The 26,089-nt window shown below is 34.6% G+C and overlaps 1 protein-coding gene across 1 annotated transcript in view; it reads left to right on the top strand.

Moving 5' to 3' along the window:
• The window catches only part of Tbca (tubulin folding cofactor A), a 75,508-nt gene extending 49,626 nt beyond the window's left edge, over positions 1–25,882 (top strand). Inside the window, exons 2-4 of the mRNA XM_003464386.5 lie at positions 4,614–4,719; positions 22,841–22,927; positions 25,562–25,882. Coding sequence (XP_003464434.1) covers positions 4,614–4,719; positions 22,841–22,927; positions 25,562–25,642 — 274 coding nt within the window. The 3' untranslated portion in view covers positions 25,643–25,882. The remainder of the gene's footprint in view (positions 1–4,613; positions 4,720–22,840; positions 22,928–25,561) is intronic.
• The last annotated feature ends 207 nt before the right edge of the window (positions 25,883–26,089 follow it).

The raw sequence follows: 26,089 nt of genomic DNA, 5'->3' as shown, positions 1-26,089 counted from the left end.
CCGGGCATATAGCTCGGTGACACAAACCTGCCTGGCAAATGCAAGATTGTGAATTCGATCTCCTGTTCCAAAACCATAAAATAAAATACAAAGTATAAATAGTAAATCAGACTACTGCAATAGTTGTCCACCAATTGATATTTGTTTTAGTTAAAAAAATAATATGCCAGAATTCACTATTTAAACAGTTATAAGCAAATGAAAGCTTAAATTTTGGGTGCCTTGCAGCACCCAAGCCCAAAACACAGATGTTTACAGGAACCAAGTATATATGGTCTAAGTGTCTGGAAAAAAGCAGAGGGAGTTTGAGTTGGAACAAAATGAGGTAACACTGACCCATCTGGAAGGGACATGTAGTCTTCAGTTAGTACCAGCCAGTAGTAGAAATTTATCCTCTGTGTTCCCTAATGAAAGCATCCAAGACAAGCTAGAGATGTTGACTTTAGTAGCTATTGTTGTTGTTGCTTGAGATAAGGTCTTGATATGCAAATCAGGCTGGACTTGAACTCACTATGTAGCCCAGGCTGGCCTTGAACTCACAGTGATCCTCTAGTCTCAGCCTCCTGAGTGAGTGCTGGGATTACAGGCACGCAGCAAGTATCATGCCAGGCCAGCAGGTTTTTAATAGGAACAGATTTCTTCATCCTTGTTTGTTTTGTTTTTATTCTTTGTATGTTGTATTGTTTTGTTTTGTTTTTTTAACATTGTGTGTCATTTGGATGGGATTTTATTTAGCAGTGATAAAACACTTGCTTGGCATGACAAAGACCTTGGGATCAAATCTCAGCACTGAAAAACAAAACCACTTAGGTTTTGCTGAAGCAGACTGACAATTGAAATTTCTTGCACCAATTCAAGGGAACTTTAGACACATGTATGTAGTGACATGGAATTGTGGTTTTATTTTGAATCTCAGATGGAAAATATTTTCATTTAATTTTTAAAATTCTTAACTACGAATAAACTATGGATTTTTCCATATAATACTCTTTCATTCAGTTGTGTGCGATGTATTAGTATTCAGATCTTCCCCTGCAGCTGACTTGGTGGTTACAAACTTCTTTTCCTTTTTGGTAACAGATTTATTGAGATACGATTCACATTCTCACAGTTCACTCATTTGAAGTCTACAATTCATTGCTTTTTAGTATGCACTATTTACAGAGCAGAGTGACTATATTTAAGAGTGTTTTAAGGTTCATGTTGTAGTTTGAATCCATATTTTGTTTTATGGCCACATAGTATTCTATTCATTGAATGAGTAACATTTTGGTTATTCTTTGGTAAACAGACTTTGGGGTTATCTCTATATTTTGCCTGTTATGCATAATGCTGTCATGAACCTTTTTAGACATAAGTTTTTTGTGTATCTTTGTTTCCATTTCTCTAGAGTGTATACCTCGGAGTAGAATTGTTTGGGTGTACAGTAACTCATTTGTGGGCGTATATAACTCTTTGTTCTTTGAGGGATAAAGCAGCTGTACCAGTTTCACCAGCACCACTAGGTGGTTTCAGTTTCTCTGAATTCTTGCTAACACTTGTTATTTATTATCTGACTTTTTGATTGTGGCCATTCTGATGGGTGTGAAGCACAATCTTCGTGTGGTTTTGACTTGCATTTCACTCATGACATGATATTGAACATATTTTGTGTGTTTATTGCGTAGGTATATAACTGCTTTAGAAAAATGCCTGTTGAGATCCTTTGCCTACTTTTTAGCTCTTTTTTTTAGTCATTGACTTATCTGTATATTGGGGGTACACTTTCTTAGTAGATACATTATTTGCAAGTATTTTCTCTTTGTGTTCTCCCTTTGATAGTGTCCCTTGAAGCACAAATATTTTTAATTTTGATGAAAACCAGTTATTTTTTTGTTGTTGTTTGTGCTTTTGGTATCATTTATTGCCGGGAATAGTGGTGCACACCTGTATTCCCAGCACTTGGGAGGCTAAGGCAGAAGGATCATTGGGAGTTGTAGGCCACACTGGACTACAAAGATTATTCAAGGCCAGCCTGGACTGCTAGTGAGACCCTGTCTCAGAAAAGACCAAAAAAAGGAGGGGGTGATTATTGTCCATCCCAAAACCAGCAATATTTCCCTCTGGTCTTCATCATTTTAGCTCTCATTTTCAGATTTTAGTGCGTTTTGGGTTAATATTTTGTTCATGGTATAAGGACCAAGGGAAATACAGACTTTTTAACCTCAAAAATCAAACCAAATGTGCTGTAGATGTAGTTCAGTGGTAAATCATTTGCCAGAAATGATCATAGCGGAGGATTGGGAGTGAGTTTGAATTCAGAAGAAGGAGAGAGAGAATTTTTTTTAAAGAGTGATAGGAAACAGATGAAATAAGATTGCCAAAATACTAGCTTCTTTAAAGCTGAGTAATGGGTACATGGTATTTATCATGCTACTCTTGTCTGTAATTTTTGCTTGAAAATATCCATGATACAGTATTTTTATACATATCATTCTATTATGATTTTTTACCATTTTTTGTTTTTTTACCACTTTTTTTAAACTAATAGCATTTGCAAAAGAGCATGTAGAGTATTACAGCTACTAGGTACATTGTCTTTTTAATTGAATGTTTATTCCAGAAATCCGTAAGTACAACTAAAGTCTACTCAGATAACCTTAGGACCTCTTTTTCGGAAAATGAAATATTTGCACATTTTGAAAGACAGTAGAAGCTTTTAATTTACTCCCTAGATAACTTTTCTTCTCCCAGACCTTTAGGACTTATTTTTTTTGAGGACTCAAAGATTAATTTTACATGTTCCTTTTTAATTTGTTTTTTGAGTATCCTTCTTTGTTGTTTATAATTATGATGGCAGCATAACATTTATAACTTGGTTTGAACTTCAGTTTTTTCACTTGGAGATAATTTTAGGGTATAAGTGTATGAGGGCCATATACATATAGATCATATTTATTGGTTATCTTGTTTATGTTTTGTTATATTTTCTTCCATCTTTAGAAGTAATACATGATCCTGAAGTGTTAGGTGAGCCTGCCTAGCGTACTCCAAAGTTCTGAACTGGAACATTTTGTATTTTAGTATTTAGTATCTAGACTTAAAATCCTTACAGGACTATAACAGGAGTGTAGGGGAGGGAGCAGTTTGTTTTGTGTTGCTTTGCTTTAAAGATTTGTAAACTTGTATTAAGTCTACTTAGAATATAAAAAGTAAATTGCTCTAAAAAATCTCCATTGTAAATAGTTACACAAAAGCCACCATGCCCTAAATAGGATTTTGATTTCTGTTCCAGCAAACGTGTATATAAAGTAAGCAAGCAACCCCACGGAGAGAAAATTTATAGTGTGTCTGTACTCAGTATGCTTCCTCTTTTGCTCTTGAGGTAGTGTGTATATAGGAATATTAATATTTTCTTGGGGTAAACTTTTCATTTATATTAAAACTTTGATTAACCAGAATTAGGGGGGCTGGGGATTTAGCTCAGCAGCATAAGCGCCTGCCTTGCAAGCAGGCAGTCGTGAGTTTGATCCCCGGTACCGATAAAAAGGAAAAAGACAAAAAAAAAAAAAAAAAACTAGAATTAGGGAAGATTGTTTTGTTACGTTTAATTGAATTTTGATTATCTCAAGAATAGTCAGTGAACTTTTTTGGCACAATTTTTTTATGGCACTATTCTTTATAATCTAAAATCTTCCTGATGTATATCAGTCCTTTTTCTTGTGTTAGTAAATACATACTGGTTTGTTTCTTCTATTTGTCTGTGAGACAATCACATATAAATTGTCTGTCCTAGTCCCTTGGACAGGGAAAGTCTGGCTTAACAGGAAGTACATAAATATTTCTTAAATAACTTTGTTGAAAATAGTCTAATCTTTGGGAGTTGGCATATAGTATACTGTTTTTTTCCCTCCAGTAAAGTAAATGTTTATATATTACAGTATGTTGTTTCAAGTACCTAGATAAGATTTTGGAAAAACATCAATAAAACAAGCAACATGGGTCAAGAGTGGTGGTACATGATTGTAATTCTAGCTACTTGGGAGGCTGAGGCAAGTGAATTACAAATTCAGCCCAGCCTGGGGAACGTGAAGCGCTGTCTCCAAAAAGCAAGATGGAGGAAGTGGATAAAAATGTAGTTCATGGAAACACTCCTGACCTAGCATCAGACAGGCCCCAAGTTCAATCCCCAGAACCACATACATAATACAAAATGCAATTTGAACTTTTTTTCTACCGAGACTCGAACTTACAACCTTGTACTTGCCAGGTGGGTGCTGTGCTGCAGAACTATATCTCAACTCTCATAACAAAATGAAGGCAAGACAGAAGTGTTAGAACAGAATAATTTTGAATGTTGTTTTCATGTTGTAAATATAGTGTGATGGGTTTTTAATTTTAAAAATAGAAATTTTCTGGTTTTGATAGTTTATACTAGCTTTAGTCACATAGACTTTAGAGCACAAGAATTATCACACTTGTATCTATAAGTAATATATTTTGTTTCTGTCTGCTACATGGAGTCTGTTGACTTTAGTATTTTAAATATGTTTTATATTTACATGCTTTATTTCTTCCAGTTTATTCTCTAGAGAAAAAGCTAATTCTGTGATATATTTTTGGTTTATTTATAGATTGGTCAAAGAAAAAGCGATGTATGAAAAAGAAGCAAAACAACAAGAAGAAAAGATTGAAAAAATGAAAGCTGAGGATGGTGAAAATTATGCCATAAAAAAGCAGGTAAAATTCTGTCTTTAAGCAGCAAAAGCTAATATTTCAGAACATCATGTCATCTACTGTCTTTAAAGTAGCCTTTGAAATGGTGTTACTTTATTTCTTCACCATTAAAATATCATTTTAAAAATAAGGACGTTGAAACACAGGTAAAGTGCTGTCCACAGCCACAGCTAAGTGACATAACTGGAAGTTGTGTACAAAAATTTGGGCTCTAGATTGAATCTGCATTCTGTAAGCTGTACTACCTGTCCAGTCCCGAGAATCACATATGAACACAGGGTCATCTTAATACTTAGATATTTATTTACATATTATATATTTATACTTATATATTTAAATATACTTATATAAGTATATACTTATATATTTAAATTTACTTACATATTTAAATTTTAAAAAGTTTTCCTTAACCTAATGTGTGAATGTCACCAAAATAAATATATGTTACACTTCTCAGTGGCTACTTGTAAGTGTCTCATGACAAATTTTGGTCTCTTTAACTCTTCTTAATTTCAGCATCTGCTGATCTCTAACTTTTATCAGTCTCTACCTGGACCCCTTACATTTCTACATCTTAGATGCTGTTTTTACTTCTCTTACCCCTCCCCATAATTCCTATTCATTGTGTAAACCTTTTATACTCATCTCTACACTGTGTGGGTGTGTCCATCCTTTACATTCCCTTAAAACCTTCTGTATTCTGTCATAGCATTCATTGACTTTTAACTCCCAGCTGACATTTGCTTCGTAATTCCTTAAACAAAACCAGAGCTGTTGGGAACTTCCTTGCATTCCCACTACAAAATCGTAGCAACCTGTCTACATCTATACCCATATTCTCTTCCTTCCTATGAAAGTGAGCTATATTCCTTACCCCTGCTTGTGATTTTGTATGTTTATCAGAGGTGTTGTTGTCATTATTGCTTTATACTCTTCAGCACTGTGTACTTCAACAGCACTTGATGCAAGTAACCACTTTTTCACTGAAAAATTATTTTATATGGGTTTATTTGGTAGAATAACCTCTTGATTTTCCTCCTGATTTACCTGCATCGTTCCTCAGTCTCTTTCCACATGTATATATAATTTTTCAGCTGTGCTATCTACAATCCCTCTAGGTAATCTCATCCCTTCTTTTTAAGCCTTCAATGCTACCTACCCATATGTGCACTCACTCGCTCAATGGAATTTATTGAACATCCACTACATGTCTAACACTGATATACTCACTCTTTTAGGCATGGTATTAAAAATTCAAAACCAACCACAACAAACTCAAAAAAGTATCTGCTTTTGTACACACTAATGCCTGTGACTCCAGAGTTTATTCAACAAAATTAATCACTTAAAATGCAATTTTCTGCACATGATTGTTTTCTGCAGTGCAAACGGAACATGGAGCAATTCCTAAAACTTACTGTTTTTTTAACTGTCCAGAAGGAGAACCTTCTTATTTTCTTGAGCTGATAGGAGAGTCTACCTTCCTTTATGTGTGGATAGCAATTCATATGTAAAGGACCTTTGTGTCCAGTGTTCACAGGAGCATTAGTAAACAGATGTGTAATTTAGCTATGTCCCCCAGTGTGTTGATCTTTATGAACTCCTTCCCCTTCATATAGATGTATACATTTTTAATTTTTAAATGATAAATGCTACTTTTGTATCTTTTTTACTTCAGTGTCTTTTATTATTTTATTACATCTAGTAGGAAAAAATATAACAGAGTACACAGCTTCATTTCATCGAGGTCCTTCTTGGATCCTCTTAAGCTTATTATCATAGTCATATACCTAGTGACTTCACTTAGTTTATTTTCTTAGTCTTGTTCTTTCAGTCACCAGTAATGTGTTTTAAAATAGCATATAGTTAGAATCAAAGCTTAAATTACATGAAGTGAGAAAATAAATGTGTCCTGTTTCCAAATAAAATCTTACAAATATTATAGATTATTATAGTACTTGTTTATTTCATTTGTACTTACTGTATCTGTTATCATATTTCAAATCACTACTCTATAGGTAGGGATTAACTACTGAAGTCAGCATTTTAATTTTTTTTATTGGTTATATGGTTGACTAAAAGTGCATATATAAAAGAGAAAAAAAATTATTCAAAAGTTCCTTCTGCACTCATCCATGTTAAAATTCTCTTTTGTCACAGTAGTCATGATTTATAACATAACATACTTAGTACTTATATTTAAAACTACTGTTCCATATCTAATTACAGAGCAATAGATTTTTTTCTTTGCTATTACCAACTTGCAGGGTATATAGTTGTCAATTGCAGTTTTGTCTCAGTCTCCTGATAACTAGTTTTTAGTCCAATGCAGGTATTGTCCTTAATTTCCTTTCCTTCGCTTCTCTAAAATTTTTTTTATACAAAATCTATGTTGCAAGGACAGCCCTGTTCCTGATTGCTTGGAGCTTAAAGTTAATGACAGTTTCTTGACATTTTCTGTGTCTTCTAATGCTGCATTTTGTAACACATTACATATCTGGATTGTTCCCTTGTCTGAGCCGAATGCCATCCTCCGCCACTGCTCGCTCTCTCAACTCTTCTCTCACCTGCATCCATTATACTCCAGCTTTTCTAGTTCCTCTAAACTGACTGACCTTGTTGTATAATGTACACTGATGATACTGTATCTCAGTCTTTACCAGACTTCTTACCTGATGTTGATTGCCAAAGGTCAGGATAGAATTCCACTTATGGTTTAGATCTAATTTTGATTCATTTAAATGAATTAGGTGGTTTTCAGAGATTCATTTTTGTTACTCTTCTGCCAATTTCTTTTACAGCTGAACAGTATAAAACACACTCTTGTGTCATCCTGATTGCTGTTCTCTGCTCCTGATGTCCCTTTTCTTTTCCATTGCTCCAATCCCCCTAATTAGGGAAAAATACAGAAGGTTTTGTCCTCATTTGGACAAAACACTTGTTGGTTGGTTAGTTGAACCTATCCCAAAACAGAAGTGATTGGCAGTAGTGACAGTCAAATGCAACTGTCTTCCTTCTGAAGCACATCTCATCTGTCTTTCTTCATAGTAGTATTACAGCACAGCCTGTCACATGTTTGGATAAACACAGCATTGCAAATCTTTGCAATTATTACCTATGTAGTTATTGCAGTGATGTGAAACTTATCTTTCTAAGATGCGCACATATATTTGAAATACAGCTAGATGTTTCTTTGTCCTAAAAATAAAGGGAAAAATATTAGGAGGAATCAGTGGGACAAAGAATTTTACCAATAGATCCTCATAAGGTTAGTCTTGCAAAAAATACCCAGGTTTTCTTTTAATCAATAATAAAATATTAGGGGCTGGGGATTTAGCTCAGCGGCATAAGCACCTGCCTTGCAAGCAGGCAGTCGTGAGTTCGATCCCTAGTACTGATAAAAAACAAAAAAGACAATAGTAATAATAATAATAATAATAATAATAATATTATGGAAAATACATTTTGGTTCTGTAAGAAAATAGTTTAGTCTCTTAAAACATATACCCAGGGTTATAAATGATTTTCTGTTAGTATACTTGCCTTTTTATTACAGGTTAATAAGAATTTGAAAAAAATCAAGAGGTACCATATGCCCTTTGTTCTGCCTTTTCTAATGTTAGCATCTTACATAATTATAATGGTGTCTGAACCATGAAATTGACATCGATATACCACAAGGCTGGCTCATATTTCGCTAGATCCATGGTGCATTCCCCTGAGGTGGTGTTTGCTCTGTGTGTGTATGTAATTCTGTACAGCTTTGTCACACATAGTATATATAACTATCACCACAGTAAAGACAAACTACCACAAAGCTCCCTCATGCTACATCTTTATAACTGCCCACACCACCTCTACCACCCAAGCCTAGGTAGTTGTAATTACACTATTTCAAGAATGTCATATGACATGTCACAGAAGCATATAGTATGTAACTTTTTAAAATTGTCACTTCTATGTAGAACAGCACCTGTGGTCCTTTGAAGTTCCTGGATAGTTTATTTTTTGTTACTGCTGAGTCCATGATATGAATGTTGTACAGTTTGGCCATTGAGGGATATTTAGATTATTCTAGGTTTTGGCTGTTATGAAAAAAGCAGCTATGAATATTTGTGTATAGTTTTAATGTGAAGATAGAAGATATTTTTATTTCTCTGGGCTAAATGCCCCACCTTTTGATGAAAATTGCATCAAACTTGTAGATAAGTTTGAGAAGAATTTGTATCTTTCAGATTTGTGATGAGTGAGCAGAGCAGTTTGTTTAGGTCTTGCTTCTCTTTTTAGTATTTTGAAGTCTTCAAGCACATCGATCCTGATCATTTTCTTTAGAGCAGTTTCCACATAATGTTTGTGGTTAGATACATAAATAGATAACATAAATGCAAGGGGTGTGTGTGTGTGTGTGTGTGTGTGTGTGTGTGTATTGTAATAACATGAAACTTCGCTGAATAAAACCTTATTCTAAGAAGTTCTTTTGATTTTGTAGATTTCTTCTTTTTCACATAGACAGTTGTGTTATTTGCAAAGAGGAAACTGTTTTATATTTTCATTTCTAATCTACATAGTAAATTTTTTTAACCTTATTGTGCTGGCTATAACCAATAATACCAAACTTGAGTAAGCATGATAAGACAGGCTTAGGGAAGAAATGTGCAGTCTTTTACTGCTAAAAATGTTAACTGTTGCTTATAGATTTTTTTTTTTTTTTTTTTAAATCGAATTGGAGAAATTCTCTTCTGTCCTTACTTAGCATGTTTTTGGCCAGGAAGAGGTATCAGATTTTATTAGCTACTTTTTTCGTGGGTCATTTGATAAAATTTGTGTGTTTTCTTTTTTTGGCCTATTGACATTACAGATTTCATGGATTGATTTTCAAATATTGAACTAGTCTTGCATACATGAAAAGAATCTTATTTTTTAATTATGATGTATAATTCATTCATTGCTAGATTCACTTCACTAATATTTTGTTGAGGCTTTACACGTCTAACTTTGTGTAAGAATACTGGTGTTCAGTTCTGGGTTTTATTTTGTTTTTTTTTGTTTGTTTGTTTCGTTTGTTTGTTTTGTATTATCTTTAGTTTTGGGACCAGCTTAGTATTGGTCTAATAAAAGAAGTGAGAAGAGTTTCTTCTTCCAGTGCTCATGAAAGATTTGTGTAAATTAACGTTAATTTTATAAGTGTTTGGTAAAATTATTTTGGCATGATACTGCCTAGACCTGAGGAGGTTTTATTTCAGAACTTTTAAAATTACATCTTTAATTTCCTTAATGATGACAAGATTATTTGCTTGAATTTGGGGGCTTATAAATTTTGAAGAATTAAATCCATTATAAACATAATGAACAGTATTGTAATTAGTTATAGTATTTATTCTTTTAGCAGTTGCAGGATCTGTACTGATACCTTATAATTTGGTAACACTTTTGTTGATCAGTACTTTCTTACTTTATTTTGCTAATGTTATAATGAAGTTTTTCCTTTTAATATAGATTTTTTATTTCATTGTTTCTAATTTTATTGGTGTTCATTTCATTCCATCTGCTTGTTTTGAGTTTATTTTACTCTCCTTTTTCTGTATCTTTATAGTACCAGACTATTAATTTGAAATTTTTCTTCTTTCCTAATGAAAGCATTTAGTCCTATAAAATTCTGTCTCAGCACTGAACTAGCTATATCTTACAAAAAGTAATTTTAAAATTTTCCGTTATATATTTCTGTATTTCCTGTGAGACTTTCTTCTTGTCCTGCAAGTTACTGTTTTTACTTTTAATTTTTATTAGCACATTGGCAGTACATATTGATTATATTTGTCATGAGGAGTTGGTACAAGTATGTAACACATTGTAATTTTTTTTTTTTGGTGCCCTATCCCTCTTATCCCTCCCTGCTCCTTCCATCTCTTTGTGCCACCTTATTTGCAAAAGCTGTCTCCACTTATTTTTTCAGTTTTTTTTTTAAAAATCCCCTTCCTTTCCCCTTCTTCCACTTTCCTCCATCACTTTCTTTTTGTTAGAAAAGTCTTCCTACTTCCTATTAGCTATGTATTATTTTCTTCCATAAATGTGTATATGTATATATACTCTCAGACATAATAAAATTAAAACAACAGAATAAAATCAAAATAAAGCAATACAGGGCTTCAAAACAAGATAATAGGAAATCAACAATGGCTACCATAATATATCTCGTTATCTTTGAAATAGCTGCCTATACTATCAGATACAATACAAACAGACCAAAACAGAATAAAACCAAACAAAACAGAACAATGAAAATGGTACAAGGTTTCAAAACAAGATAATAGAAAATTAACAATGGGTATTGCCTTCTCTTTTTAGACATTTCCTCCCTTTCACTTTCACAATACCTTGTATATTTTGAATCCCACTAACTCCTTCAGTTTTTTATACTAGGGAGATAACACAGTGTTCACCCATGTGACTGAACCATTTCACCCATGAGCATGATCTCCGTTTGTATCCATTTACCTACAGGAGCCTTGAGGTTCTCCTTCTTTACACCAGGGTAGGATTCCATTGTATACAAGTGCCATATCTTTCTTAGCCATTCTGCAGTTTCTGGACAAGCTATCCCTGCTTTTTTCTGGTTGCCTCTGTAAGGGAACGTTGTTTTTTCTCCTTTGACTTTCAGTCTATGAATTTCCTTTTGAGTTAAATGTGTTTTTTGTATATTGATGGCTCGTGTCTCCTGATCCACTCTGCTTGTGTTCCTTTTCATTGGTGAATTGAAGCCATCTACATTAATAATTACAGCCAACATGCACAGGGTCATTTCTGCCTTGCTATTTTCCTGTCTTGGCTCCCTACTTTTCCCCTCTGTTCAATTGCATGACCTGCTTGCTGATCTCCCTCTGCTGCTGTTCCTAGAATCATGGTCATTTTTATCTCTCTAGAATGTCCTCAGTATTCTTTGTAAGGTTGGTTTGGTGGTTGTGAATTCCTTCAGTTGTTCATCGTTATGGGAAGTATCTTGTTTCTCCATTAATTTTGAAAGATAGTTTTTCAATATACATCAATCTGGGTTAGAAATTGTTTTCTTTCAGGACTTGAAATACTTCACTTCATACCCCCTCCCCTATCCCTTTTTGTTGTTGTTGTTTGCTTGTTTTCTTTTGTATTTTTGAGACAGGGTCTTGCTATGCAGGCTGGCCTTATGCTGACTTTGTAGCCCAAGTTGGTCTCAAACTTGCAACAATAGTCCTGCCTTAGCGCCCTGAGTGCTGGAATTATAAGAGTACGCCACCATGCCCAGCTCACCTCTTCTTGACTTGATGGTTTGTGTTGAGAAGTCAACTGTGATTCTTTTATAGGTGATCTTTTATTTTCTTTTATAGGTGATCTGTGTCTTTTCTCTAACAACTTTTAATATTCTAGGATCTTGATTATTATATGTCTGGGTATAGATTTATTTTGGTTATGGCTACTGGAAATCTGTATGCCTCACTTCTCTATATGTCAGGTCCTTTTCCCATGCTTTGGAAGTTTTCTGCTATTACTTCTGTAAATAGTCTTTTGATACCATTTTTGTTGACTCTTGCTTTTTCAGTGACATCTGTCACATTAAATTATTTTTCTTTGTATCATTTTATAGTTGTTGAATTGTTATTTCCTAGTGTCTTGTTATTTTCAAGGGATCTTTCCTTTCGTGATCACTACCTGCACACCTGTCTTCAAGGTCTAAAAGTTTATCTTCAGTTTCTTATAAGCAATTTGTGCACTTTCAGTGGAGTTCTTAATTTCCTGACTATTTCTTTGAATCTGTTTCATGCATTCTAAATCTTTCTTACATTGTTCATTCAGGGGCCTGGGGATTTAGCTCAGTGGCATAAGGGCCTGCCTTGCAAGCACATGGTAATGAGTTTGATCCCCGGTACCAAAAAAAAAAACATTGTTCATTCAAAGTTTTCCTCATTTTCCTATGCTCCTCTATTTTTTTTTTATCTATCTTCTTTAGATATGCCTTGCAAGTCTTTTATTATATTTTGCATTTCTTTTACCTGAGTATTTCTAATCTAATTTCATTTACAGCCTTTCGAAGTTGTTTTTTTACTTCAGTTGCCTTCACTTCAGAAACTTCAGATGTGAGACTTCCAATCTTTTCCATATTTACATCTCCTGGACTTGTTCTGCATGGGTAGGAGGCTAGAGACTACCTTTTGCTTCTTCTTTTCCTGGGTTCTTCTGGACACAGGGGTTGTAGGATCACAGGCACTTCCCATATTGGCTACACTTTCTCAGAGGTATGGCTGGCCGGTTCTCCCAGCCAATGCTGGGTACAGGTACCTGATGGTGGCCGGTAGGTGTGCTAGTGCATGGCTGTCTGCTGCTTTTCCTGTCCTGCACTGGCAACCTGTAGGAAACTCCCTGATGGTGGCCAGTGTGTGCGCGAGGGTGAGGCTGCTGCTGCTGCTCCCGACCCATGCTGGTTACAGTCAGGAAACGTCCCCAGTGGCCTTTATTTATATTTTGAGTTTCTCATATAAGACAAACCATGCAATATTTAAGCTTGTGTGTCTGATTTATTTCACTTAACATTATGGTCTCAAGGTGCATCCATTTACCTATAAATGAGTTTTTTTCTGTAAGTTATTTTGAGATATGTTGCTCAGTTACTAGGTGAAAATTTTCCTTCTTTCTGTTACAGTTTCTAACTGTATGCCATCAGAATTAGAAAATATGCTATGTATAGCTTCTGTTCTTTTAGCTTTTTTCCTGTTTCTTTGTTTCATTTTCATTACTGTTGTTTGACCCAAAATGTGATCTGCTGCAGTAATAATTTTCTGGGGCCTCTTCAGTATTTTTATTGTTCTTTCTTAGGTGGAATGTTGTGCTATCCTAAGGCAAAATACTGTGTCAATGTCAATTACAACTTGGTGGCTCCTAGTGATTCTGATTCTTTCATCTCTTTGTTGTTTATTTAATATTTCTGTCAACTGTTGAAAGTGAGGGGGAGATATTGAAATCCCAATCAGACATAAGGATTTGTCGTTTTTCCCTTCATTTCTGCTATTTTGTGTTTTGCATATTTTGAAGTCTGTTGTTTCATACATACACATTTAGGTTCACTATATATTCTTGACAGATTTTTTATTGTCTCTAATTTTTTGTTCTGAATCCTACTTGATCCAATAGTAATGTAGCCACTTCTGCCCTTTTTTCTCTTCCAGTACTGAAAATTGAACCCAGGGCCTCACATATACTAGGTGAGCACCGTACCACTTAGGTGCCTTTCCAGTCTTATTTTATTTTTATGTTTGAGATAGCATCTCAATAAATTGCCCAGGCTGGCCTAGAATTTAGGATTGTAGTGCCTCAGTCTCCTGGAACTATAGGCATGTGCTACCATACCCCGCACATGCTTTTATTTATTTGGAGTATGTCCTGCTGAGAAGAATGTGTATTGTAATGTTGTAGGGTGAAATACGCTGTAGACATCTTCTAAGTCCATTTGTTCAAAAGTTTGGTTCAATTCTAATATTTCATTGTTGATTTTTTTTCTTTAGTTGATCTGTCTTTTTGTGACTGGGGTATAGAGATCACCTAACATAATTGCATTAGTGCTTACTTGATTTTTCATGCCCATAAGTACTTGTTTTACATACTTGGGTACATTGGTATTTGTTGCATATATATTTTTGATTGTTATCTCTTCCTTTTGGATTGTTCCCTTTACAAGGATGAAGTGACTTTATCTCTCTTAATGAGTCTTAGCTTGAAATTTACTTTGTCTGCAAAGAGAATAGCTACTCCTGCTTTTTTCTGGATTCCTGTTGCGTGGAATATTGTTTTCTATCCTTTGACTTTCACTCTATGAATTTCTTTTTGAATTAAATGTCTTTCTTATATGCAGCATATTTGCTGGATCTTGCGTCTTGATCCATTCTGCCAGTCTCTGTCTTTTAAATATCAGTCTGTGACTGGTAAATTGAGACCGTTAACATGATGGTTGTAACTGATATATATTGACTTATGTTTGTCATATTGTTTCCTGTTGTTGGCTCCCTATTTTTTCCCCTCCCTCTGTTTAATTGTTTGCCTTTCCTGGTAGATTCCTTTTGTTGGAGTTCATGAAGCTGTAATCTTTGTATCTCTTTCTAAAATGCCCTTTAAAACATTTTAGAGAACTGTTCTGGTTGTCATAAATTTCCTCAAATGTTCTTTGTCATGGAAGTGTCTTATTTCTCCATCAGTTTTTAAAGATTGTTTCAAGAGGTACATCACTCTGGGTTGAAGGTTGTTTTCCTTTAGAACTTGAAATATTTTACTCCAAGCTCTCCTTGTCTTTAGGATTGGTGCTGAGAAGTCAGCTGTGAGTCCAATGGACTTTCCTTTATAGATAATTTGTTTTTTCCCTAACAGCTTTTAAGATTGTATTCTTGTGTTGAATTTCTGAAATCTTTCCTATAATATGACCTGGCTGTAGCTTTTGTTTTGATCATTGTTGATTAGGGTTCTACGTGCCCCATTTTTTGGTTTATCAAATTCTTTTTCTCTACCAGGGAAGTTTTCTGCTATGACATCTGTGAACAGTGTTTTTTTTTTTTTTTAATTTCATGTGTGCTATCTCCTGCTGCTTCATTGATTCCAATCACTTTTTAGTTTTTTTTCTTTTTTTATTTTAAAGAGAATAAAATAAAACAATAAAGGGAATCAAAACAGAAAAATACAAAACAATATAGGACTTCAAAACAAAACAGGAAATCAACATAGGCTACCATGTCTCTCTTTTTATTCAAAATAGCTGTTCTTACCATCATACATAATAAAATCAAATAAAACAAAACAGAATAAAGCCAGTCAAAACAAAAGAATGAAAGCATTGTATGACTTCAAAACAAGACGATAGTCAACAATGGCTCCTGTAATGTCTCTTTTTCTTCAAAATAGGTGTCCGTACTGTCACACATAATAAAATGAAACAAAACAAAACAGAATAAAGCTAACTAAAAAAAAAAAAAAACAATGAAAGCATTATAGAACTTCAAAACAAGATAATAGGAAATCAACAGTGGTTACCATAATACACTGCATTGTCTTCAAAATAGCTGCCCGTATTGTCAGATACAGAGAAGTCTAACAAAACAAGACAGAATAAAACCAAACCTAACAAAATTATGAAAACAATGCAAGAATTCAAAACAAGACAATAGAAAATTAACAGTGGTTACCACTTTCTTTTTTTAGATGTTTCCTCCCCTATAACTTTTATAATCTCTGTTGTGTTTTTAGGATCCCACTGATTCCTTTAGTTTTTTTTGTGCTTGGCAGATATCTCAGTATTTACCCATATGAGTCTAAACCATTTCACCTAAGAGCATGATCTCCAGTTGTATCCATTTACCTACAAAAGTCTCGAGATTATCCTATTTTATAACTGGATAGCTTTCCATTGTATGAAAATACCGTATCTTTCTTAGCAATTCTGCAGTTACCCTTGCTTTTTTCTGGTCTCCTTTTATGTGGAACAATTGTTTTCTTTCCTTTGATTTTCAGTCTGTGAATTTTCTTTCCAGTTAAATGTGTATACAGTATATTGGACAGCTTTTATGGATCTTGTTTCTTGGTCCACTATCCTTGTGTTTCTTTTTATTGGTGAATTGAGGCCATCTATATTAATGGTTAAAACCAGCATACATTGGTCCATCTATGCCATGCTATTCTCCTGCTGTTTGCCCTCTACTTTCCCCTTTTTTCATTTGCCTGCCCTGTTTGGGGATCCACCTTTGCTATTCTTCCTGGAACAATGGTCATCTTTATGTTTCTGTAGAACATCCTTCAGCACTCTCTGTTGGGTTGGTTTGGTGGTCATGACTTCCTTCAGTTGTTCTTTATCATAGAAGTGTCTTATTTTTCCTTCAATTTTGTAAGATAGTTTTTCAGGGTATATCTGTCTTAGTTGAAAGTTATTTTCTTTCAGTATTTGAAGCATTTCACTCCAAACTCTTCTTGATTTGATGATTTGTGTTGACAAATCTGCCACGGTTCTGATTGGTTTTTCTTTTTAGGCAATCTGTTTCTTTTCTCTCAACAGCTTTTAATATTCCATTCTTGATCTGAATTTCTGGCATCTTGATTATTATATGTCTAGGTGTAGGTTTATTTTGGTTATGGCTAGTTGGAGTTCTATATCCTTCGCTTATCTGCATGCCAGATCCTTTCCCCATGTTTGGGAAGTTTTGTGCTATTACTCCTGTAAATAGTCTTTATTTCATCTATGTTGACCTTTGCTTCTTCACTGATACCTACCACTCTTAAATTATTTATTTTTAAGAGTTCTTTCCTTTCATGATCACTAACTGTGATCCTATCTTCAAGGTCTGAAAGTCCATCTTCAGTCTCTTTCAAGCAGTTTTGCCAGCTTTTGATTGAGTTTTTAATTTCTGAATATCTCTTTGAATCTGTTTCATGCATTGTAATTCCATTCTATATTGTTCATTTAAGGTTGCCATTATTTTCCTATGCTCTTTTTTTTACCTATGTCTTCTTTAGATATGCTCAGCAATTCTTTCATTATGTTTTTGACTTCTTCTTTTACCTGAGACATAATTTCTGATTTGATTACTTTTACAATCTCATGAAGTTGTTTATTTACTTCATTTGCTATCCTCTCAGAGATGTCAGGTATGTGACTTCCATTTTCTTTCATGACTGTGTCTCCTAGACTTGTTCTTTGTGGACTAGAGATTTGAGATTATTTTTTTGCTCCTTCATCTTGACATTCTCGTGGGTTCCTCCCAACAAGCCAAATGTGTGCTCCCAAACACTTTCCATGTTGGCTGCCCATCTGTAGTGTAGAGGAATGGGGCCAGCACCTGGTTTCCATGACCCTAGATTCCCAGAGAGGTAGCAGGGCATGGGGTAGGCTTCTCCAGATCCTTGCAGCTACACTGAGGCTTCCCTGATGGCCAGGGGTGCATGGTGGTGGGGCTGCTTCTTCTCAGCCTACATGTCTACACTGGGACTCCCCTGATGATGGCAGGCACGCAGGGGTGTGTTTGATTCTCCCAGTTGATGCTGAGTGCCCAATTCATCTTAAGTTATTCTTCTTTGCCTCGTCTAGCAGCTGCTAGATTAATTTCTCATGGTCCCTTGCTAGTTTTGAGAAATCTTTCTTTTCCTTGTCACTAACTGCAAGCCTGTTGTCAATATCAGAGATTTTGTCCTCACATTGGCGTAATCTACTTTGAGTAGTTTCAATGGAGTTTTTATTCTTCTGGATATCTGCTTGAATCTGCCTTATAAATTCCATTTCTTTTGTATGCTGGGCATTCATGGCTTACACAATTTTCTTAAGCTCATGTATTTTTTTTTTTTTTTTTTCTGTATCTGCTCCAGAGTCATGAAGCATAGTTTTCATTTTGGAGTCATATGTATAGTTATCTGAGAAGTTATTTCTGATTTTTTTCTAGAACCTTATTCATTTACTTTGTTTTTACCACTTTAGAGAGACCAGGTGGTAGCTTTGGGAGATCACTTCGTTGCCCACCCTCGGTTTGTCTTTGGTAAGCTGAATATCTAGAGTTGCATCTTAAGTGTCTTCTCATTTTCTTTTGTGTTTTTAGTTTAATTCCTGGGGTGATTCTTGTAAATTGCCTATGGTGAGTTGCATTATTGCTAGTATTTAGAATCCTAAGGAAATAAATACTCCTCCAAAGTATCTTACAGAATTATTTGGTTTTTGAGTTTTGAGTCTGTTGGAAGATCCTTTCTCTTCACTTTGTTGGGAATTAGAATTTGCTGCCTTTTTAGCCTAGCCCCTGATTGTTTCACATTGTGCCACAGTAGTTCTGTGACCCTTAGTCACTCAGTCGTAGAATGCCTGGAAGAACAGCTGTTTTGAATAATTATGTTAACTTTTGACTATAGTGCTATCATCAGCAATCACAATAGCATCAAACACAACCTAGAAAATAACACACTGGGGCTGGGGATTTAGCTCAGCGGCATAAGCGCCTGCCTTCAAGCAGGCAGTTGTGAGTTCGATCCCTGGTACCGATAAAAAAACGAAAAAAGACAAAAAAAAAAATTGAAAAAAAAAAAAAGAAAATAACACACTGAGCTAACTGAGCTAATTTGCCACCATTAACCATGGGAACTAAACTTGTGATTATATAACAAAATCTAAAACAAAGCAGCAAATTATATGCAGTATACAAGTCCTTAATATGCCAATTTTGTCCTCAGGGTTAACATTTAAAATAGGTTAGGGAGAAAATAGAGAAGTGAAAGAAGAGATCAGAGTTAGGTTGGAAGACAAAGGTGGGTCACACCAACTTTGAGAAACTGGTGCAGAAGACTGGAAGCAAAGAGAAGGAAGAGATAAAAAGAATATAACAGGACCACAGTCACAAAGAGGCTAGAAACCACATTCACACTCATACAAAAACAAGATCAGACAATGAAGGAGAGAAAAAAAACAAGCCACAACAAAAAACAAATGAGAGAGATGGGGAACCTGTACCTTCTGGCTGAAAGAGGACTCATTCAATTTACAGCTGTTGGTGCATCTTGCATAGAAATGAGCCTAGCTGGAAGCCACTAGATGGAGCAGGCAGCATTCTGAGTTCCGAGAGCTCGGGTGGCTTCTCTCCTAGGTGGCTCCCAGTGAGTCACTGTCAAGTGGGAGGAAGGGAACTCAGCCCTCAAACACTCACTACCAGGTAGTGCAGTCCTTCATGCCTGCTGCTCCCCTCCACCACTGCATCTCTTCATGGAGGCCTTTGGGATCACCAGCTGTCACCATCTATCCACAAGGTTGAAATCACTCCTCTTGCATAGTGAGTCCTGTCTCAGGGAGAATACACCATAGGCCTCCTCCTCTGTCTTCATTGAAGTTTCTCTCTTCATTCTCTCTGTGGGCTTCAATGCACTCTTCAGATTTTTTTCTAGGTCCAGTGGACCCACCTTCCTCCTTGTCTTCTTCTTGTTGCAGCATCTGGACAGCATCGTGTCCAGCATCTGGACAGCAGCTCTCAGGAGAGGCTCTTTCTCTTCTGGTTACCTCTCCATCATCTTGGTCTTTCTGCATATGCTTTTTTAAAGTTAATGTTTGCATTGTATACCTTTTTCCACCCTTCATTTTTTTATGTTTCATTGTTTAAAGTGAGTTTCTTGTAGGTATCATTTGGTTGGGTCATATCATTTAGTCAGTTCATATTTCTCTTAACAGATGTATTTGCACCATTTATATTCAGAGTAACTAGTGATACATTAAAACTTAACAACCCAAATGATTTTTAATCAGTGGGATTCTTATAATCATAACTTCAGCAGAAACCACAAAGCACAAATCAAATGGAATTTTTGACATGTGAGCATATAACATTTTGCTTCCTTGTAAGTCTGGTATTCTGTGATCGCTCTGGTTCAGTCTACCAAACTAATGCAGTTGCCATTGGTTTAAGAGGAGCCAATATCCAGTATTACAGACAATTGAATTAAAGCCACTCAAACCTTGTCCCAATCCTGTAGTGGTCAAAGAACTTAATAGTGGACAGACTATTCCACAGAGCTCTTCATTCTGAAAAAATGAAAGTTAGGCATTTTCTTCCCCATTTATATATGTTTAGCTATTAAGGAAATTGATCAGATATTTAAGTTCAGCAGTTTAATCATTGTTTAGACTTCAATGAGACTACATCCTGTTTATTCCCCTAATGTTCATTATACTTCCCAATCCATGCCAAGACCCTGAGTTTACCTCAGATTTGGCATGACCAATATTAGAATAAACTGCCAGTTTATTAAAATATTTTAATGAGAGACACCATCCATTTTAGTGCCTGTCTCCTTTGAAAGATAATGTACATTTAGTTAAGTTCAGGTATTTCAAGGTGTGTTGTCACCCCCACATCTCATGCAATTTTCTTTTGTAAAATTATTCCTGTCCATTTTAATTCATTGCCACAATTCATTGATTTGTAGCTTTGGTGGAGGTATGATTAGTGGTACACAGGTCAAACTTTTATCATTGTGTTTCTTTGGCTTTTTGTGGCATGGTCTTTCTGAAGCAGTGTCAAATACTTGTTTTCATACTTAATACTGTTCTGGATTGGAGAACAGATGGCTCTTCTTCATTTTTGTATTCCCTGTGCTGACCTGCAGATACGCAGCCATCCTTCAGTGTCTTTGAGGGACTGTCCCCAGTACCCTCGCACAGATACCAGAAACCTGGGTTGCTCAGTATTTCTGTAGCTAATACAGTGAGTTTTATGTGTCAGTTTTATGCTCTGTTGTCCAGGGGATAAATAACAAGGGGAAAAGTTTGCATATGTTCAATACAGATGCAGTTTTTGTTTTGGATTTGTTTTTTGTTTGGTTTGTTGTTTTGAGACAGAGTCTCGCTCTGTAGTTCAGGCTGGACTTGAACCCAGATACAATTTTTTAAAAATTATTTTCAGCTCATTGTTGAATCTGCAGATGTAGAACATGTTACTATAGAGGGTGCAGTGTAAATTCACTGAATGAATTGGGATTGATCTTAGAGATTAAACATTGTCCCTGCATAAGTTAGAATCTCATTTTGATAAACTAAAGATGCTTATTTTATAATAACAGAACAATAATGAATAGAAGTTATTTCGGAGAGCTTTAAGGTTCATTTCAGTAACACTGAAGCTTTCCAAAAAATTTTATAAATATTCACTTGACATCATGAATTTGACCTGATCATTTGTATTTGATTTCATCTTATTATATTTATGTAAGTTATTCCAAAAGAATTCCACAGGAGAAGAAATCTAAAGTGTTCGTGTTACTGACTTTTCACATGTGTTTGAACTAACCAGAAATACAAAAACAATTTAGTGCCAGTGATTAAATGTCTGGCAAGCATGATAAGCTCTGAAAGTAAAGTCACAGTCCTAAGTCTGAAAAGTTCAGCCTGTGCCTTATTAGTAAGAGTTGTGAATTCAGCAATCCATTTCTGCCTGAGAGAATAGGTATGAGAACATCCTTGTACACCATAATTCTGATTTTGTTTATAGTGAGCTTTGACAAAACCATTGAGGAAGAAAAGAAAGTACAGATCTTTATAAAGGTTTCTATTAAAATACAGTATTACAATATTATCATTAAATTATATCTTTTTATTTTGTGTGAGCCACTTAATAAATCTTCAGATTTTGTACCTATTTCTCAGAAGCTATTTGATCAAACTTTGTTTTTTGGAAATAAATGTTAAGATTGTATTTGAGTCTAGTTTAAGGAAATAAGACTTCTCGCTATCTTAAGAAGTCTTACTTATTTTCTGTGCTACATCTGACACTGACTTGGATTTTCCAGTCATTGATTCTGTTTTTTATTTTGGGGGGATTTTTTTGTTTTGTTTTTTATGATCTGATATGTTACAGTCCAGCTTTGAATAGTGGGATTTAAATCCAAAAGTATCCTCTAGACTATATAAATAAATATTCCTGTGTTTAATTCTGTAATGTTTGTCTTCAAGAGGAATAGGCAGGAAGCGCAGATCCAGAGCGGTGCCACGTTAGTAACTTGGCTCGAACTGCATGGGGAGAGTAATCTCTCTTCTAAAATGAAGCTCAAGGATAAGTAATGACTTTTTATGCATGATAAGCGTCAAAAATATGAACCTGCTGGTCTTTGCTTTTCATTTTTCTTTACCTCTGTCTTTCAGTGAGAACCTCCTGCAGTGTGCACACAATGTGATCAATAACTCAATAAACTTTTCTCATGCAGTAATTATCTCCATGTGGTATTATCTGAACACTGTTTTTCTTTGTTACTCAAAAGATGCAGGAGAGATTTATATAACCAGCTGATCCCATTTTGGATAAAGGTGCTTTGTGACAGTGGGGGACATAGTTTATTTTAAATGGCCTTTTTAAATAAATGCTGTATGAAAAGCTTTTCCAGTTAATTTTCACTTACCATGAGAAGGTGGTTACAAAAAAAAAGTTTATTACAAGTTCTAAAACTTGTACTTTGTATTCTATGATAGCATAGTCTTTCTGACTTCTGGTAAATACAATTTAAATTAAAATATTCAGCCATTTAATTACTAGGTATTTACCAAGGTTTGCGCTAAACAAATACAGTTCTGTCATTTCTACACGTCTCATAGATATTCTTGTTATAGGCAGAGATCCTGCAGGAGTCCCGGATGATGATCCCTGATTGCCAACGCAGGTTAGAGGCAGCATACACTGATCTTCAGCAAATATTAGTAAGTAAAGGTTTTTCATGTCTTAGATTAAATTTTTTTCAAACTAACACATTGAGAGTCAAGATTTTAAATATTTATTATTTAACTAGACACATTCTTAATTCACTACCCCTGTATACCAGTATATTAATGAATTATAAATGTTTTGAGTGGTGACCTCAGTAAAAATAGTTTTCTAGCATATTTATTCTACTTTCTTAACTTTACTAAGCTTTGAGTTATTATACCAGGTATCCATAGTAAGGTATTGTTCAGCAATATCTTAAATGATTTGCTTTTCATACATAAGAATTTTTTGGACATTAACAGTAAGTTGAAGTTTAAAAGGATTCAGTGTTTTAAATGAATCTGGGCTCTTTATTGCAAGGATCTGGAACTCTTTCAGATTCTTAAGTCAGTTTGAGAAAGAGGAGGAAATAAAGGTAATGTGGACAGCAGCTATAAAAACTTGGAGGTAGGTAAGCGTATTATCATCTTAGTGGTATAAGTGGTTTGTGATATAGTGATTAACTCAGCTTATAAATGATTCTAACTATCTCTTAAAGATAAGAACGCATATTTGGTAGGAGGTACCAAGAACTGAACTCATGACCATGTGCTTTCCAGGCAGGCACTGATGCTGCTGAGCTATATCCTTGGCAATTCTAACCATAAATAAAAGCTGTATTTAATAGAAAATCAGAAGGGTTTTTTGTTTGTTTGTTTGTTTGGTTGGTTGGTTGGTTGGTTGGGGTTTTTTGGTACTGGGAATTGAGCTCACAACCTTGGGCTTGCCAGGCAGGTGCCTTGCCACTGAGCTATATTCCCACCTGTCTGGTAAGCACAAGGACTTGAGTTCAATTCCTAGTACCAAAAAAATTAAAAATAATAAAATCATAGTATTTTATGTAAGCAGTTGTTGCCATTTGATGGTTGATGAATTCCAACAGTTCCTTACTAATCTTATTTTACATTTGCATTTCTTAAGCTGATATTATTTAGTATGTAAGCGGTTGTTTTTCCTGATTCATTAGTCATTTCCCGAGGTGACAAAAATAAGGCCTTTTCTGTATAATCCTGTGTAATGACTGAAAGACAGTGGGATTTGTTTTCTCATCAAATTAGGATATCTGTGGAAAAAGAAAGTAATTTTGACACAGAATTCCATAGTTACCAATGCAAAACTTAAACACGTGATAGTTATGAGCTGAAACAGAAGCCAGATTTTGTAACAGAAGATAGAAAAATAATTACTGAATTAAAATATTATATAAGGGCCTGGGGAGGTGATTTAGTGGCAGAGTTCTTGCCTTTAATGTATGAGAGCCTGGGTTCTGTTCCCGACACCACTAAAGACAAAAACAAAACAAACCTACATATAAAGCACCATTTGTATTTCCTAAGAATTTAAATGCTTTGAGGCTGGGGATTTAGCTCAGTGGCATAAGCACCTGCCTTGCAAGCAGGCAGTCATGAATTCGATCCCCAGTACCAATTAAAAAAGAAAAAAGAAGAATTTAAATGCTTTGTCTTTCTTTGATGAATCTCATACCTGAGAAAGTAATGTGATTAGTTTGGAAAAAAATCATCAGATGGTGTATTAATGTGCATGAGGATATGGTCAACAATAACTGCACCCTCAGAGGGCTTAAATTTACTAACAGAATATGTAGACATGTTTAAAGTGTAACATACAGGTTTAAGAAATTCTTATCTGTTGTCTGAGTTAAGCAAGTTGTTAGCTTTTTGATTTTAAAGTTTTATACTAAATATACACTTATATCCTCTTTATAACTATCTCCATCTTTTGCTGCTTGGCATGAATTATAATGTCACTTGAAACTGTAAAATCAATTTAAATTAAAACTATAAAGGTAAAATTTTTCTATATAAATAATTTAGATATTATTTGTCTGTTACCATCACAAAATATTAAAGTTTCTTATATATAAGTATCATGGAATACTCAGTGTTTAAATATAAGAAAATGAAGGATGTTAGTATTTCATTGATATAGGATATGTAATACTAATTATAACTAATTACGTATCCTATGTAATATTTTTTTGGTACTGGAGATGAAACTTACAACTTTGCACTTGCCAGGCAGGCACTTACGCCACTGAGCTAAATCCCCGGTCCCTCCTATATAATATGTTGATGTAGGGTATGTAATACTCATTAACAAACATAGCTCACTTTTCTAATTCAAAGAGTGTTTTAACTCTAGTGTAGTCCTCTCTGAAATTGTGAATACTGGGGAGCATTATTTTTACCTAAGTGCTATCATACTTGCAGAACAGTAGTAAATCTTCCTTTTATTAATAATAATCTTTTTTGTATGGTGATAGATACATTGACAAAATGAGAATAAAAATTCTTTCAGTTTTTGAGAAAAAGATTTTTTAATTACTATTTTCAATGACATTAATCATTATGAGAATATATTGCATGAAAATATGCAGTGAGAAACAAAACCTGTTATTTCTTGCCTCTCTGTATTGTAGTAACAGAACTGCGGCACATTTAGAAGAGGCTTAGGCCCCTTTTTCCTGTAGATTCCTGAGTTGTTTCCATTAATACTTTGTAATTAGGTAAGTAACAAAGTAATGACTTTTCAAAGATAAACCTAATTTCCATTGTATTTCATTTTAGGAAAGTGAAAAAGATTTGGAAGAAGCTGAGGAATATAAAGAAGCACGTGTAGTTTTGGATTCAGTGAAATTAGAAGCCTGAAACTTTTCTGTACGGTGTTTTTGCATTAAATCCTGGGGGCCATTCTACAGTTCATTATTTTTACCACCGCTGGGTGTTTGAGAAATATGTGAATGTAATTCTTTGTATGCAGTTGAAAATATTTTTCTTTGCGTAATTTAATGTATCAAATAAATGAGTTCATCTAATAAAATTGTTTATTTCATACCTTACAAAATTTTAATTAACATTAAATCAGACATTTTTGGCAGATAACTAAAATGTGTGTATTTCTTTTGAAATATTTTGTTTTATAAGCTTGGAATGAGTTATAGATAGATTTTTCTTAGGTTAAAAAATAGCCACACGTTAAGCAGTTTATTTTGAATGGAATACAACCCTGATAAGTAAAGAACAACTCATATAGTTATTCCTTCACAATGAGAGTATAACATTTCTAATACCATAAACAAATTCTGTGTAAATATT

Source organism: Cavia porcellus, unplaced genomic scaffold (assembly GCF_034190915.1).
Source record: "Cavia porcellus strain 051 isolate PalLab524CR breed Dunkin Hartley unplaced genomic scaffold, mCavPor4.1 scaffold_11, whole genome shotgun sequence".
Classification (NCBI taxonomy): Eukaryota; Metazoa; Chordata; class Mammalia; order Rodentia; family Caviidae; genus Cavia; species Cavia porcellus.
Note: the sequence above shows the minus strand (reverse complement) of the source record. Positions and strands in the feature narration are given on the sequence as shown.